Source organism: Octopus bimaculoides, chromosome 8 (genome assembly GCF_046866305.1).
Source record: "Octopus bimaculoides isolate indiv1 chromosome 8, ASM4686630v1, whole genome shotgun sequence".
Classification (NCBI taxonomy): Eukaryota; Metazoa; Mollusca; class Cephalopoda; order Octopoda; family Octopodidae; genus Octopus; species Octopus bimaculoides.
In genome coordinates this window covers 90,536,968-90,553,510 of record NC_142935.1, presented here as the reverse complement: position 1 = coordinate 90,553,510, position 16,543 = coordinate 90,536,968, and the positions used below count along the sequence as shown (strand labels likewise).

At 36.5% G+C, this 16,543-nt stretch overlaps 1 protein-coding gene and 1 non-coding gene across 2 annotated transcripts in view; both read right to left on the bottom strand.

Annotated features, from left to right (window-relative positions):
- The window catches only part of LOC106881243 (mitogen-activated protein kinase kinase kinase 1), a 251,732-nt gene extending 235,626 nt beyond the window's left edge, over positions 1-16,106 (bottom strand). The window contains exon 1 of the mRNA XM_089356790.1: positions 15,241-16,106. Coding sequence (XP_089212916.1) covers positions 15,241-15,275 — 35 coding nt within the window. The 5' untranslated portion in view covers positions 15,276-16,106. The remainder of the gene's footprint in view (positions 1-15,240) is intronic.
- Positions 12,177-12,250, bottom strand: Trnai-aau (transfer RNA isoleucine (anticodon AAU)). Its single transcript has one exon. It is a non-coding gene; the product is annotated as a tRNA-Ile (tRNA).
- Positions 16,107-16,543: the final 437 nt, after the last annotated feature.

Here is a 16,543-nt window from a genome sequence, read left to right as displayed (position 1 = left end):
TATTAGCTAAAGATTTTTACAATGTGATCAGCGACGAGACGAAGGCAGTTGCATTTTTACAAGAAACTAGCACTAAATTCACATCATTTCTTAAGAAAAAGAAACGTGCCACTTTACTGTATGATCTACAATTTAAAGAGAGATTACTTTAGGTTACTTTTTAGTTTACTTTGTGTTAGTGCTATTTTCCGTGTGATCTACGTAAGCAAATTTACTTTGGTGGGTGATCTACGCGCTTATTTTAATCATTATATGGTTTTCTTCTAATTAAAATAGTAAGAATTTTGAAAAAATACATTTGCAATGCAAAGTATGTCCAAAACAGGATCTAGTCTTTCTCATTCGCAAAATGAGCCCCGCTTAATTTTGCTCAGATTGTTTTCAATTTTGGTGTATCGATGCAACTCTGAAGTTTGATTACGATCAACCAATTACTTTATCTTGTAAATTAAAGAATCTGATGTTATTTGGCATTAAAGTTGGGAAATTTGGGTAATTTTAGCCAATCAACAGACAGCGTAGCATTAGCAGCTTGTTACCATGACAACCACACGCTGTGTTGTGGATTACTGTTGTCTGTGCCGCTGTTGTCTATGTTGATTTTACACACTTAATTCTTGACACCATGAGATTCATTTCAACCGCGTGTTTTGTTTTAATTTTTCTGTGTGTTAGTATATTACATATTTTTCTGTGCTTCTGTGTGTTAGTATTTTTCTGTGCTTTTTCTGTATCTTTACATATTTTTCATTTCATATATTTTTGGGACTCATTGACTTTATTTATAATTTCACTAGGTTAATTCCATTCATAAAAAATTTTAATTAAGAGTATTTCTGAAACCGTTAGCTTCACATTTCATCAGCTTAACTGAAATTTAGCCCACATAAAAGAAACTGAGAGGAATATCGTGGAACAGAGAAAGAGTGGGTGATACAGATAATTTAACATTATTTTTGAATTCTGGATGCAAAAACATATAAGACACAGAGTATTCTTTTCATTGGAACAAATTCTTTGTTGACCAATGTTATTCTTATCGTAGTTTACAAATCCTAGCATGAAAACGTTACTCAACTTTGGAGTTTTGGAGACAGACTCCCCCTTTTCACACACACACACACACACACACACACACACACACACACACACACACATGCACTTATATATTAATAATGTACACAAATACATGACAGGTATACATAATACTGAAATACGCACAAAGTAAGCACATGTAAACAAATATATTAATATAACAAATTAAAAAAGTAATTTAAAAAATACAATCAATGAAGAGACAAAAGAAATAGTAAGATGATACATGTTGATTTTATTAGGTATTTCTGTTTATTTAGAAACCTACAATGAACAGGTCAGACGCTAAACTCTAAATTTCACAGGGTACAACCTTAAAGTTCACACCGCTCCGCTAAACGCAGAAATTTTCTGTCTTGCTTTTGGCTAATAAATATACAGTTTTTTCGATTTTTAAACCTTTGTGTCTTTTTTCTCCATTTTGTTTCTCCACGGCATCAAACCTTCAAAGTAATGAGACTGGAAGGCTACATTATTATAGCCGATTTTCAGATTTTTTACTGTCTTTTAAAAAATGCATATTTTGCGAATGAAAAAAACTAGATGCGCAAAATTATTTTAAAAGTCACCTAAAGTAATCTTCTTTGTAGATCACACGCCAAAGTAGCGCCGATATGAGACCCAAGGAAAAAGAATTTTCTCTAATGCTTCGATTATGCCTTACCTCATACAACAGTTCCAAACTTTTCCGTTTGAAAATGTCTGACGATTCACAAAAGCGTAGCGGGAATATTCGCCAATCACCTGATGTCGTAATTCGCTAAAATATTACCCATGTGATCGACAAAATCTTACCAATCTTGACTTCGCATGAAATAGGCTCCAGCAAAGATTTCATTTCTTGGCTCGCTTTTTTTTTTTTTTTTCTGATCCTAACCATCAAGTATAAATTCAGTGCACTTTGACTACTTGACAGAGAGCTTTGGATGGCAACAGAAAGAGCATTGAGAGACAGCAGAGACGAGCCGATAGACGGACGGCAAACAGCTGTTGACCAAAGCTGACGACAACTATACTGAACGATCAGCGACAGCAACTCAACACCCAGCAGCTAACTTTTTGGCTTCTATTACAGTTACACCAACAGTAGCATTCAAATTCTCTTGACATTTTGTCGTTCGTAGTACCGACAGCCTTTTTGTTTTCAAGAAGGATAACACTTTGTTTATCAAATCTCGCCTTCTCCAGGGTTTTTCTTTATACAAAAGTATGAGCTCATTACAGCATACTGCTGAATTATTAATATGCAAACAGTGTTTCCAAAATCAGTCGTTATGAATATAGTTAGTATGAATATAGTTAGTATGCATTTTACAATCATAAAAAAGTAAGAGTAAATTGTCCAAAAACGTGAAAGTAAACTATGATAAAAACCAGAAGTGATAACAATGACATACCAAAATGTCATTAAAAAAAACAGAGAACTATAGGCGCAGGCGTGGCTGTGTGGTAAGAAGCTTGCTTCCCAACCACATGGTTTCAGGTTCAGTACTACTGCGTGGAATTTTGGGTAAGTCTTCTACTATAGCCTCGGCCTGACCAAAGCCTTGTTGGTGGATATGGTAGATGGAAACTGAAAGAAGCCTGTGTGTGTAACTTTGTATCTTTGTGTGTCCCCACCACCGCTTGAGAACCGGTGTTGGTGTGTTTACGTCCCCGTCTCTTACCGGTTTGACTAAAAAATTCTTCAAGGTCCCAGCATGACTGCAGTCTAATGACTGAAACAATTATGCCATGTCCACAGGCACCTACAATGTATAGTACCTTCTGGTGATATGTTAAATATTTCAACTATGCAAGACATTAGAGGAAGAAACCTATCCGTTTCTTGCAAAAAATACATCTAAAGCAAAATGTTTTTCATGGCCCCTTAAAATACGACTGTTGATCTTCAATCTACTAGTTTGCTTGCGTGGACCCCCAGAATTCTTATATAGACCTCCAGGGGTCATATGAACCCAGGTTGGGAACCACTACTCTAGAACAGTGGTTCCCAAACTATGAGTCGCGACCCACTGATGGGTCGCGAACGGAATCCTTGTGGGTCGCAAAAAGTTATAAAATTATGCATTAGCTTTGATTAACTGCTGTCTATCGAGATAGTTCAAGACTCATGTTTCCAATACCAGACTGGTTGTTTTATCAAGCAGTAGGCTTTTTTCACGAACTTAACAAATCAGAGGTGGTAATTTTCTCAAGTTATTTATTCGTACGTAATCGTAAAAAGGAAATGTCTGTTTTTACCTATTTATAGAGGCGCAGTACAACACTAATAGAGCCGATAACAGTTACTGCTTCGAGGTTTTGTATTAGAATTAATACCTTTCGCGTCATCTTATAATTGTGAGGCTGAATTTTCAGCAATGGTTGGGATTAAAAGCAAATTTCGAAATAAACTGCAGCTCTCAAATTCTTTACGGCTGAAACTATCACGCATTGAACCTGATGTTAATTCTATTATTGAGCGTAACAAGAAACAGGCTCATCCTGCTCACAGGCCTCAATGAAAATGTAATCTGAAATAAATATGTTTCTTTCATTAATGTTTGCACTCAGTAGAGTTAAGTAGGTCGCCATAAACTGGTGTCATAAATAATGGGTCGCGTCTCTAAAAAGTTTGGGAACCACTGCTCTAGAAGAAGGGAAACTCTGATTTAACAACTCTAACTTCGTTTGCTTCCAATGATGAAGGTGAGTTCTTATCTTGGGCGAATACAAACGTTGTTTAGAGAGTGGGATTGGCAAAGCCTTTGCTTACTCTAAAAAACTCAGTTACAAGGATTGCTTGAGTTTTAACATCTCTATTACTATCTTGCATTTTATGGCCAGATGCAGTTGAAAACAGCATAACATACAATGAAAAATCCATGATGGAATGACGGCATGTGTGCAAAAAAGTGGTGACTTTCAACCTTTATGTATGTATGTATGTATGTATGTATGATGAATGCGTGCATGTATGTATGCATATATGTATTACGTACGTGTGTATGTGCGTATGCATGCATTCATGTATGTATGTATGTATGTATGTATGTATGTATGTATGTATGTATGCACGAATGCATGTATGTATGCATGTGTGTATGTACGTATGCATGTATGCATATATGTATGTATGTAGTTATGTATTGTGTGAATGTATGTATTTATGCATATATGTATGTATATAAGTATGTATGTTATGTACGTATATATATATATGTGTGCATGTATGTATATGTGTATGTAGGTATTTATGCATGCATGTGTGCATGTACGTATGTACGTATGTTTGTATTTATTATGAACGTATGCATGTATGTAATATGTATAAAGGTATATATGCATATATGTATACATGTATGCATGTATGTATGCATATATATGTATACATGCATATATGTTTGTATTCATATATATATATGTATGCATGTATGTAGATATGTATGTATTATGATGTGTATGTATGTATGTATACAGATATGGATGTATACATATATGTATGTATGCATATATGCATGTATGTAATATGTATGTATGCAGATAGGTATATATGCATATATGAATGTAAGCATATATGTATGTGTGTATGCAAGTTTGCATATATATATGCATGCATATATGTAAGTATGTATGTATGCATATATGTATGTATGCATATATGCATGCATGTATGTATATGTGTGTATGTAATATGTATGTATTTATGTATAAATGTATGTATGTATAAATGTATGTATGCTTATATGCATGTATGTATGGGTGCATGTATGCATGTATGTATATATCTATTATATATGTGGAAAATTCTGTCTGTGGGTGTGTTTGTGGAGTTGTTAGCTAACTCCTCCTACATCGTCTTATCGATTTTAATGAAACTTGATATGTGAGTAGATATGAATGATGTGTATGCGTGTATGTATGTATGTATCTATGTACGCATATATGTATGTATATATGGTATATACGCATGTATATGTTTGTACATATGCATGTATGCAGATATGTATGTATGCATATATGTATGTTTATATGCATATATGTATTATGCATATACGTATACATGTATGTATGTATGTATGTATGTATGTATGCGTGCAGATTTGTATGTTTTGTTTTATGTTTATACTTTCATGCATATAGTTGCACGTCTACACATGCGCATATCTGCTTAAATGATAAACTTCTGGAAAGTTTTACAAATTTCTTCCATTCCAGTGATGTCTTGTACCTGTAGTCTTCGAATCAACTGTCTTCTGTCTGTTTGTCTGTCTGTCAGTCTATCTGTCTACATGTATGTATGTACGTACATACATACATACATACATACATACATACATACATACATACATACATACATACATACATACATACATATATATTATATATATACTTATTTATTATCTTTTGCCAGGAAAAGACTGTCGTTAACGTCGAAGTTTCGGCTTACTCGCCATTAATCAGACTACGAACAAGCTGAAACTTCGATGTCATTGTCGATCGATCATTCCCTTTGGGAACATTCATAAATTTGTACTCGACTAAAAGATATTGAGTACAAACACTTTTTAAGTATGCTTGTCTATTTAAGTCGTTAGGCTGAGGTGCGCGAGAGATTTGACTGATATTTCTAGCAAATTGCAACAACCACATTGAGTGGCTGTAGCTCTCATTAGCTCATAGCGTTGAATAAGTTTCATAACAAAATATAACGACAGTCCGGATTAAGTTAGACATAGTTTACATTTATATAGGGCAGAATTAGTCCATAAAGTGGGTTATATGCTTGTACAAGGTGGGGAAGGGGTAAATTCTAACGTGAGAGGCAGGGATGGTTCCTAGGAGAGGGGAAACATACTGGGTTACAGTTGTTATGGAGAGACATCTTGGTAAATACAGACAAGAATAAACATAGAAACAACCCGTATATGCATACATACATACACACATACATACTTACATACACACACATAGATATATACATATACACACACACATATATATATATACATACATAAATACATAATACCTACATACATACATACATGCATACATACATACATACATACATACGTATGCATATACGTAGATTCAGATGCAAGACATATACATACAGTCATATTACGTTAACACACAGTAATAACGCACACACACACACATACACACACGCACACACACGTGTTTGTATGTGTGCATGTATATATGTGTGTATATGTGTGTGCATATGTGTGCGTGTATGTATATGGTGGGATGTATATGTACATGCATATATATAAAAATGTGTGTGCATACATACATACATGCATACATACATATATACATACATACATACATACATACAACATACATGCATACATATATACATACATACTTACATGCATACATACATATATACATACATACATATACATACATACTTACATGCATATATACATACATGCATACATACATACATACATACATACATACACACATACAAGTGTATACGTGTGTGTATGAAAGAAAAAGATAGAGAGAACGAATAAAAGAAAGACAGAGAGAAAGTAGGTGAAAATATATTGCCCTACATAATGAACTACAAGCTCAGCCACCCTACTCTACAATAAACTCTACTGTTTTACTGTTGCGTATATCTAAGATAATTATTCTCCATTTGATATCTATGTTGGTCGGTCATTTTAGTTTGTTAGGAGCGCCCGCTGCTAGCAATCTGAATGTTGTCGACCTATCTCCCTCGTGACCAAATTGTTAACCTGCAAAACAGAAAATGGATATTGGGACTTCATTGTAACATTTTCTAACGGCAATAGGTGCAAGCATGAGTGTGTGACTGTGCGGGTTAAGCCGTTCGCTTCTCAAGTATGTGGTTTCGGGTTCAGTCCAAAGCAAGCAGCGGATTTTTTTAATCTGGCCGACAGATTTTTTTTTTTTTTTAACTAAACACTTTGAAACTTCGGATACTGATAGAATGTGTCACATAGAACAGGGTTTACTGTTAACGTTTTTGACAAAATTTTGTGTTTTAGAAGTTATTTCGTGTTAAAGTTGTCGTATTTGGGTAATTATAACCAATCAATGACATGTATTCAGCTGAAGAAAATTACTGCCGCTGTTTGCGAACAGCGGCAGTAATTTCTGTTATATTTTCTGTAAGGAACTGGAATACATATGATTCGAATTTCATCAAAATTGCACATGAGGGTTCTTTCCCTTTTTACACACCCTAAAAAATTCTAATCATGAGACATGTATCCCATACTATTGATTTTTATGCGCATATTCCAAAATTTCAGTCTTCTGGAACCTGTAAAAAAGATTTTGCTCCTGCAAAATGGAGCTCATGGAGCTCTGAAATGTGGGAATGAAGGCCCCTATTGGGGGTGGGGGTATTAATGTCAACCAGAGAAGTTGAATTGTTGGGAATGTTTTTAACTTGGGTCTTATAGTATGCCTGTATATATGTGAGAGTATAGTCTCACTTTAATAGTTTCAGTATGAAATTGAAAATATTTGAAATTACAGTAGCGACATGTTTTTGTTTCATTTTTGACAGGTAATACTGAAATAGTGGAATAGTTGCAGTGTAAGAGTGAAAGTATCTGACATTACAGTAGAGTGATGTTATTGTTTCACTTTTGACACGTAATACTGAAATAGTGGAGGAGATATGATATGGCTGTGGGCTCGAACTATGCAGGAAGTTAAAAATTTTTGGGGCCTAAGACACTACATGGACCCTAAAAGAATTTTGCTCTTGAAAAATGGAGCTCATGGAGCTGAAAAATGTGGGAGTTAAGGCCCCTATTGGTGATGGGTGTATTAATGTCAACCAGAGTACTTTAATTGTTGGGAATCTTTTTAACTTGTGTGTAATATGTATTGTTTGAATTTCTTTGAAATAGGAAATATATGTATGTTCACTGGGTTTGTAAAAGAGAGCAAAGCTACAAGAAAGCAAAAGACGAATGATCACGATAATCAGTCAGCTACCGTAGCCTAGTCGTTACTACTCCCCAATGTAGGATTCCTCACCATACAGGTGACAGACACAGCTTTAAGATGCATTATGGATCTATAGCAATTGGAAGGGCATGACCTAATTGAAACAACAATGTGTGACGTTTGGAGTAAAGGGAAATGAAAGGGTCGCCTCTGGAGTTTGCAAATGACCACTCTACCGATAGGTAACTGGGCAGAAAATATTTACAATCAATAAATGTCTTAGAACAACCAGTCACTCATCTGGGAAGGCTATGAAATCAATGTTACCAACTGGGGACTATATGTGTCGCAGTGATAATAAAAAGACTCAAAGGAGGTCTGCAACGAAATAATTTTACTCATCACTTTGCAAGTGAATCAGTGGAGGCAAAGATGAGTCTCATTTACTTGACAATTTATGCACCACATTGCAGAAATCACAATGTAAGTATATCTGAAAGGATAGTCTTACACTGTTGTACCGTTGAATTACAAATAATGCTCATCTGTTATGTTCGGGTGACCCTATAGCTACCAATGGTACAACTGTATTCGTCTTTGCTTAACAAAAAAATGACTAAATTGTGGGTGTGAAGTCCCCATGAAGGGGTCTTTGTAACTTCTATGAAGAAAAAAATTTAGAAATATTACTTTATTTGTGTGTAATCTGTATGGTTAAAATTTCATCAACATCAAAAATATATGAATTTTCATGGTGGTTATGGCCATTATGCATAGAATATAATTTCCAAATTTCTTAAAGATCCATTCAATACTTTTGACGTAGTTTTGGATAAGAAAACAAATGACTAATGTGGGTGTTTGTGTGCATATATATGTGTGTGTGTATGGGTGTATATATGTATAGATATCTGTATGCATTTATATGTGTACATATTAGATGTACACCTATATATATATACATCTGCACGTTTGTATACATATACATGTATGCATATAGATCTATATCTATATATATATATCTATACATATACGTGTACATATACATGTATATGTATACATATACATCTCTCTCTCTCTCTCTCTCTCTCTCTCTCTGTATATATATATATATATATATATATATATATATATATATATATATATATATACACACACCATTAAAGTGAAAGTATTTGACATAAGTGTTTTTGTTTCACTTTTGACACGTAATACTTAAATAGTGGAGGAGATATGATGTTGCTGTGGGCTCGAACTATGCAAGAAGTTAAAAATCTTTTTGACTAAAACACAACCGGAACCCTAAGTAAGGCATGTGTAAAATTTGAATGAAATTGGTTGTGTAGTTCTCGAGTTTTAGGGAAACACACACACACACACACACACATTCTCATTTTTACATATATAGATATTAATATATACTCCAGACAATTTTTACTGTCCAGCGAAGAGTACACGGAATTACCCATTGGAAGAATTCACTGAATGGTTAACAGTTAAGTATAGACACAAACGTTGGATACTGATCATTGTAGTTAGCCATTAACTGGAACTTAAGTGAGAGCTAATATGGTATACGCCCGGATAATATATTCCTCCAAACTCACTTATACGCGCGCTCGCGCACACACACGTGTGTACGTACGTATATATGTATATTGGATACTGGATGGTTTCCGTGTTGAAGCTCCTAGGAGCTTGTTCACAGGTCCTTTTCCACTAGTACAATTAATTTGTCATGTGTGGTACAACACTTCGACAGTTGTAGCTAATAGTGACAGACAGGGTCAAATTTTGCCCGAAGCTCCCTCCAGTGTGCGTCAAGCCTCTCCTTGAAGGCATTGACTGATGGAGCTGCGACCACACTATTTGGCAGACAGTTCCAAGTAGTCGTCACACGCTGTACGAAAAAGCAGCTTCTAATGTTGAGCCTGCACTCTGATCTTTCTAATTTCAGGACTGTATGTATGTATGTATGTTCCAATTTCAGGAATGTATGTATGCATGTTCTTGGCAAAATATAGGATGCTCTCAGCAGAATACAGTATGTATAAGCAGCGGTCGAAGTAGTGATGAGTGAATCATTAACTCGATGAACGATATTGGATGATGATAATGATGGGGAATGAATGCGTACGTCACATTATCGGTGGCTGCTCACAGTTATCATAAAAAGCGTACAGTTATCACAAAAAGCGTATAGAGGTCGCTGGTAAGATGTACTGGGAATTCTACAAGAAATACGCTGTTCCGTGCCCAGATAAGTAGTACGACCTCATTTCACGGGCCTTGGTTGAAAACGAACGAGTGAAGTTCATGTGGAACATGACCGTCTTTACAGACAGGCGTATGGAGCGTGATCGTCTGGATATCACAATCGTGCACATGCACATGTCCCTGCTGACGAGAATGTTGAAATCAGAAAGAGCGCGGGTAGACAAATAGCAGGATATAATGAGCCAGGTACGGGAAATGCATCAAGCAATAGTCAAAATTGTCCCTCTTATTATTGGTTTACTCGGAACAATTTCAAAGAATCTGGATGCAATACCTGAGATCTTAGGCATACTAGATATATCAGGGAGTGCACACACAAATGACTGCATTGCTTGGAATGGCTTATGTGCTGGTGTAGGCGTTTGCGCCTAACGATAATAATAATAATTAATAATAATAATAATAATAATAATAATAATGATAATAATAATAATAATAATAATAATAATAATAATAATAATAATAATAATAATAATAATAATTGATTCTGGTTTTATTGGCCACAAGGGCTAATATAAATTAAAAACATGCAAGAATAAGGACAGGACGAAGGTTACAAAGGGTTTTGTCCGAAAAGAAGAAAACGTTCGTGTAAACAGTTAGGAAAACAGAGAAAGATATAACAAATAAAACTCCCAATAGGGGGAGGCACTTCGAAAGGTTACACGTGGAAAAACCCATAAAATCCACGGGAGCCTGGTCAGGAATTAAAAAGGGGTATAGAGCCCCTTCTCCTTTTATATTACCTTTTTCTACAGGTGTATTTGTTTTCCAATCTACAGGTACAGGCTTAGAGTAGGTTCATTCACGCTAATCATTTTTGCTACAGTCATCCATCATTTGACCAAATTCATTGGGTGAGAGCACTTCCCTTTCCATCCTCAATTTCCTTTCCAATTGGAACTTACATAAGTCGATGCGGGTTTGACCGAAGAGGAAGGTGTCTTTCCCCAATCCTTTTAGCCTCGTCAGTATAATCCGAACCAGGTGTATGTAACCCGAACGATCTAGAATGCAAACATCAGTGAAAAAGTACCAGGAACAGCACACACATACTGAAAAATAACAAAAAAATTGCAGGAATGCTGCTGCGTGATAGTGATGTCAGACGTGGAATGTAGACTATCATATAACTTGTTCTATTCTTCTCTTCCGTTTTATTTTGACATGTGCATTGCGTTTTATTCTTCTCTTTCTGGTTCCTGATCAAAACTGTTTATAGATCACAACCAACTCACGAACCTGCGTTCGTGAGGAGCGCTTCGCTCTCCAATGGTTGTGAAACTACTCAAAACTGTTTACAGTAATCCCTAGCCATATCGCGGTTCACCTATCGCGGTTTATTATTTAAGCTTATGTTGATTCCCCCGTAGTGCTGTTTTGCATTTATAATAAAATAAATATATACATATTTTATAAAAAAAAAAAAATGTATATACAATACAGTACTGTTTCTACTTCGCGGATTTTCACCTTTCGCGGTGGGTTTGGAACGTAACACCCGTGATAAGGGATTACTGTACAGATCACAACCATCTCATGAACCTATGTTCATACTTTTATGTCATGAGGAAGAAATGTACAATTTTGAACAATATTGTACACTAGTTGATATAGAAAGTTAGCACAAATTAGCATAAACTATTCAGAGCCGTCATCGACTTAAAAGACAATATCCAAATTAGTGTCACCATGTTTCATTACTTCTAACAGAGGTGGTAGATTAAGTCGCCACTAATACTTTATCAGAAATAATTTTATCAATCTCGGAAGGATGAAAAGCAAAGTCAGCTTGGTTGCACATCGACCCGTCTGACATAGATATCGATTCTACTAGAATAATCAATAATCTTTATAGATTAAAAAAAAGAAAGTGCCACTGGCCAGTATGGGGCTCGAACCCACGACATTCGCGTTATTAGCACGACGCTCTAACCAACTGAGCTAACCGGCCAACGAATGCTGATTGCTTTATATTTATTAATGAGGCAGTCGACATCTGTTGGTTCCATTTACACGCCATCCGTATCAACAGCAACATCAATATACTGTCCTAACAGAGATGTTTTACATTGTCGCTCGATCTACTATAAATAACAGCCTAATATCCATCAAATCAGACCCTATTGCCTTTAGAAACTGGACAACTGTATTTTCAGAAATAGAAAGAAAATAAAAAAATAAAAGCAGGATGGTCACAGCTGGGATATCATTGATCATAGACCTAATCAATTAGGAACGACCTGGGGTTAAATGACAGCAGCATCAAAACGAATATAGGTATCGACCTGTGATTAAGAAAGCCTATATCGGATAATGTACAGCAATCTTTCGGTAAAAGTCTACGACGTCATGTGAGAGCGACCTTATCTTTCATATGCTCGACAGAACTGAACAGTCAAACACACACATGCACACACACTCACTCATAATTGACGTCATGTACTAATATCGAAACATTGCCTATAGGTTTGGTAGATCAGAGCTGACTTGAAATTAAATAACAACAACCATAACAGGAGAACGAGAAACAAGGGGGCTTCTACGTCATTCCACTTGCTAGAAACAGCAGCCTAAGCTCACTCCAATCACACTTTACCGTTTTAAATGAGGGCTCGTTGAAAAATGTATCCTCTAAACTATTAAGAGACGGAATGGTCAGAGTCAGAAAACTTAATGAATCTGTTTGATTAGGTTAGGGCTTAACAACTTAGTCAGTTCCAAGTTTTATGGAATAGGAAATAAAAACGAAAATTAGAAGACGAGAAACTGTGCGCGTAGCACGCGGGTGTGTGTGTGTGACAGAGAGAGAAAATGAGAAAGAGGGGACAGTGTGAGCGTGGGAAACAGAGAGTGAGAGAGAAGCGAGAAAGGGAAATACAAAGTATGTGTGAAAGAGAGAGAGAAAGGGAAAAAGAAAGACAATGAAAACGAGAGAAGAAATAGAGTGTGTGTGTGTGTGAGACAGAGAAAGAAAAGGAAAGGCAAATTGAGTGAAAATGTGAGAGAAAATACAACAGAAGGTGAGATAGCGAGAAAGGTAGACACTGTATGAGAGAGATTGAGAAATCAGAGTATGTATGTGACAGAGAGAGACAATGGAACAGAGAGGAGGTGTGTGATAGATATACTCTTTTACTCTTTTACTTGTTTCAGTCATTTGACTGCGGCCATGCTGGAGCACCGCCTTTAGTCGAGCAAATCGACCCCAGGACTTATTCTTTGTAAGCCTAGTACTTATTCTATCAGTCTCTTTTGTCGAACCGCTAAGTTACGGGGACGTAATCACACCACCATCGGTTGTCAAGCGATGTTGGGGGAACAAACACAGACACACAAACATATACACACACACATACATACATATATATATATATATATACATACATACATATATATATATATATACGACGGGCTTCTTTCAGTTTCCGTCTACCAAATCTACTCACAAGGCTTTGGTCGGCCCGAGGCTATAGTAGAAGACACTTACCCAAAGTGCCACGCAGTGGAACTGAACCTGGAGCCATGTGGTTCGTAAGCAAGCTGCTTACCACACAGCCACGCCTACGCCTATACAGTGAGAGCGAGATAGAGAGACTGATGAAAAATTCACGAGAGGAACAAGACGAAAGAAAGAAAGAGAAACAATATAGAAACAGAGAGAAAACAGAGGGGTAAATGTAGAAAGATATAAGAAAACGAGAGAGAGAGAGAGAGAGAGAAAACCAGAGAGACAAGAGAAGTAGAGAGAGAAAGAGGGAAAAAGAGAAAGAGGATGAGAGAGATGGTGCAGTAAACTCCCGCCATTTCTACGAGCCTGTTCGTCGTCACCATATCATCTTCGTCTATTCCTTCTGATTAACTCCTATATATAGAAGTAATGACAATTGACAAATAAGGAAGTACCTACGTGGTCGCTGGAATTGCTAGAAATAACCAAATCCCTATCAAACAATACCATTCCAATAAAAAAAAAACAAAAAAGAAAATCACTTTGGATAACGCAGTTCTAGATATAGGATTATTTATACATTTTATTTCTGTTGAAAAAAATGGACTAGTCACGACTGGAACGCTTTTGGTTACCCGTTAGCTCGTTCATGGCTGTTATGAGGTGAAGCTGTTACTATGTCAAAAACTTAATATATACAATTAGTATACATACATATGCCCGTGTGTGCGTGCGTGCGTGCGTGTGTAAGTACACGTATACATGTCTATAGATATGAGCGTGTATGTATATAAATATATATGCCTGAATATATGTTGCGCGTGTGTGTGTGTATGTATACATATATATATATTGTTCAAATTTATGGAAAAACAAAAAACGAAGACAGCTGTAGGAAGAACAAGCAAGTGTATTAGTGTGTGTGTGTGTGCGACAGTAGTTATGTGTATGTATGAATGTGCTTAGTACGTATACATAAATGTGTGTGTATGTCTACATGTGTATATATATATACAGAGATAGGGCAGGGAATTGCCAATTAGTAATAAAATTATATATATATATATATATATGCGTAAGAATAAATGTGTACGTGTATGTAGACATGTACATTTATAGGCGTGTGTGTATATACATTTTTATGCGTGTGTGTGTGTCTATGTATAACTGTCTGTGTTTATGTACAAATAAATACATATATATATATATATATATATAGAGAGAGAGAGAGAGAGAGAGAGAGAGAGAGAGAGAGAGAGAGATAGATAGATAGATAGATAGATAATATTCATACATACATACATAGATACATACATACGTACGTACGTACGTACGTACATAATGCAGGCGGAATGAGGTAAAAACAACACGAGTTGTAATATGTACCGCGAGAGAGAGAGAGAGAGAAAGACAGATAGAGAAGCGCACGTAAAACCTAAACAACAATACAACAACATATACAATAAAAATTATATTTAAAAAATTTCACTAACCTGTTGCGAACCTCTCTTGTAGTGTTGCTATCCATGTTCTCTGCTCTTGTGAAGAATTACCGTCCCACAATAAACTTGGTCAACAAACTGACATCAGTAAGTGTTTGTACGTGTGTGCGCGCGTGCGTGTGTGTGTGTGTGCGAGTGTGTACATGCGTGTGTTTGTGTGTGTCAGCGTATATAATAGTGTGTGCGTTCGCGCCTATGCGTTTTGTACGCTATAGATGTATGTAGGAGAAATGCTTAACTTTGTGTCTGTATAACTGCGTGTGCGTATGCGCGTGTGACAGTAGTTATGTGTATGTATGAATGTGCTTAGTGTGTATATCTGCATGTGTCTATGTGCGTATGTCATTGTGTAGGTCAGTATGCGTGTGTGCGTGTGTTTGTAAATGAAGGTCAGTGCTTAAGTGTGTGTGTGTGTGTGTGTTTGTGTGTGTGTGCGTGTGTCGTACGCTATAGATGTATGGAGAAATGATTAACTCCCACTATTTGTGTCGCTATGTATGTGACTATGTGTCAATGTGATCGTGTATGTATGCGAATGTGATTGCTGTATATATGTGGATCTAATTGCGTGTGTGTGTGTGTGTGTGTATGTGGACGTGATTAGCCTGTTTATGTGAGTTTAATTGCGTGTGTATGTATGAGTACGTGAGTGATTGTACGTCAATTGCTGTATTTTTTTTTTACGTGGCTCAGTCATTAAGCTGTGGCTAGGGTGGAGTACCGACTTCAATGGTGTAGTGTATTTCATCAATCCCAGTGTTATTCTTTGTAAGCCTGGTACTTACTCTATCGGTCTCTTTTGCCGAATCGCTAATTTACGGGGCACATAAACACACCAGCGTCAGTTGTCAAGCGATGGCGAGAGGACAAACACAGACACAGACACACTCATATAAATACACACACACACACACACACACACACACACACACACACACACACACACATAAAATATACAACGGGCTTCTTTCAGTTTCCGTCTACCAAATTCACTCACAAGGCTTTGGTCAGCCCGAGATTATAGTAGAAGACACTTACCCGAGGTGACACGCAGTGGGACTGAACCCGGAACCATGTGGTTGGGAAACCAGCTTCTTACCACACAGTCACGCCTGCACCTCATTATTATTAGTAGTAACCCGGGGTCGACTTTGCCTTTCACCCTTTCGGAGTCGATAAATTAAGTACCAACGAAACACTGGGGTCGATGTAATCGACTCGTCCCCTCCTCCAATATAGGCGTAGGAGTGGCTGTGTGGTAACTAGCATGATTACCAGCCACATGGTTCTGGGT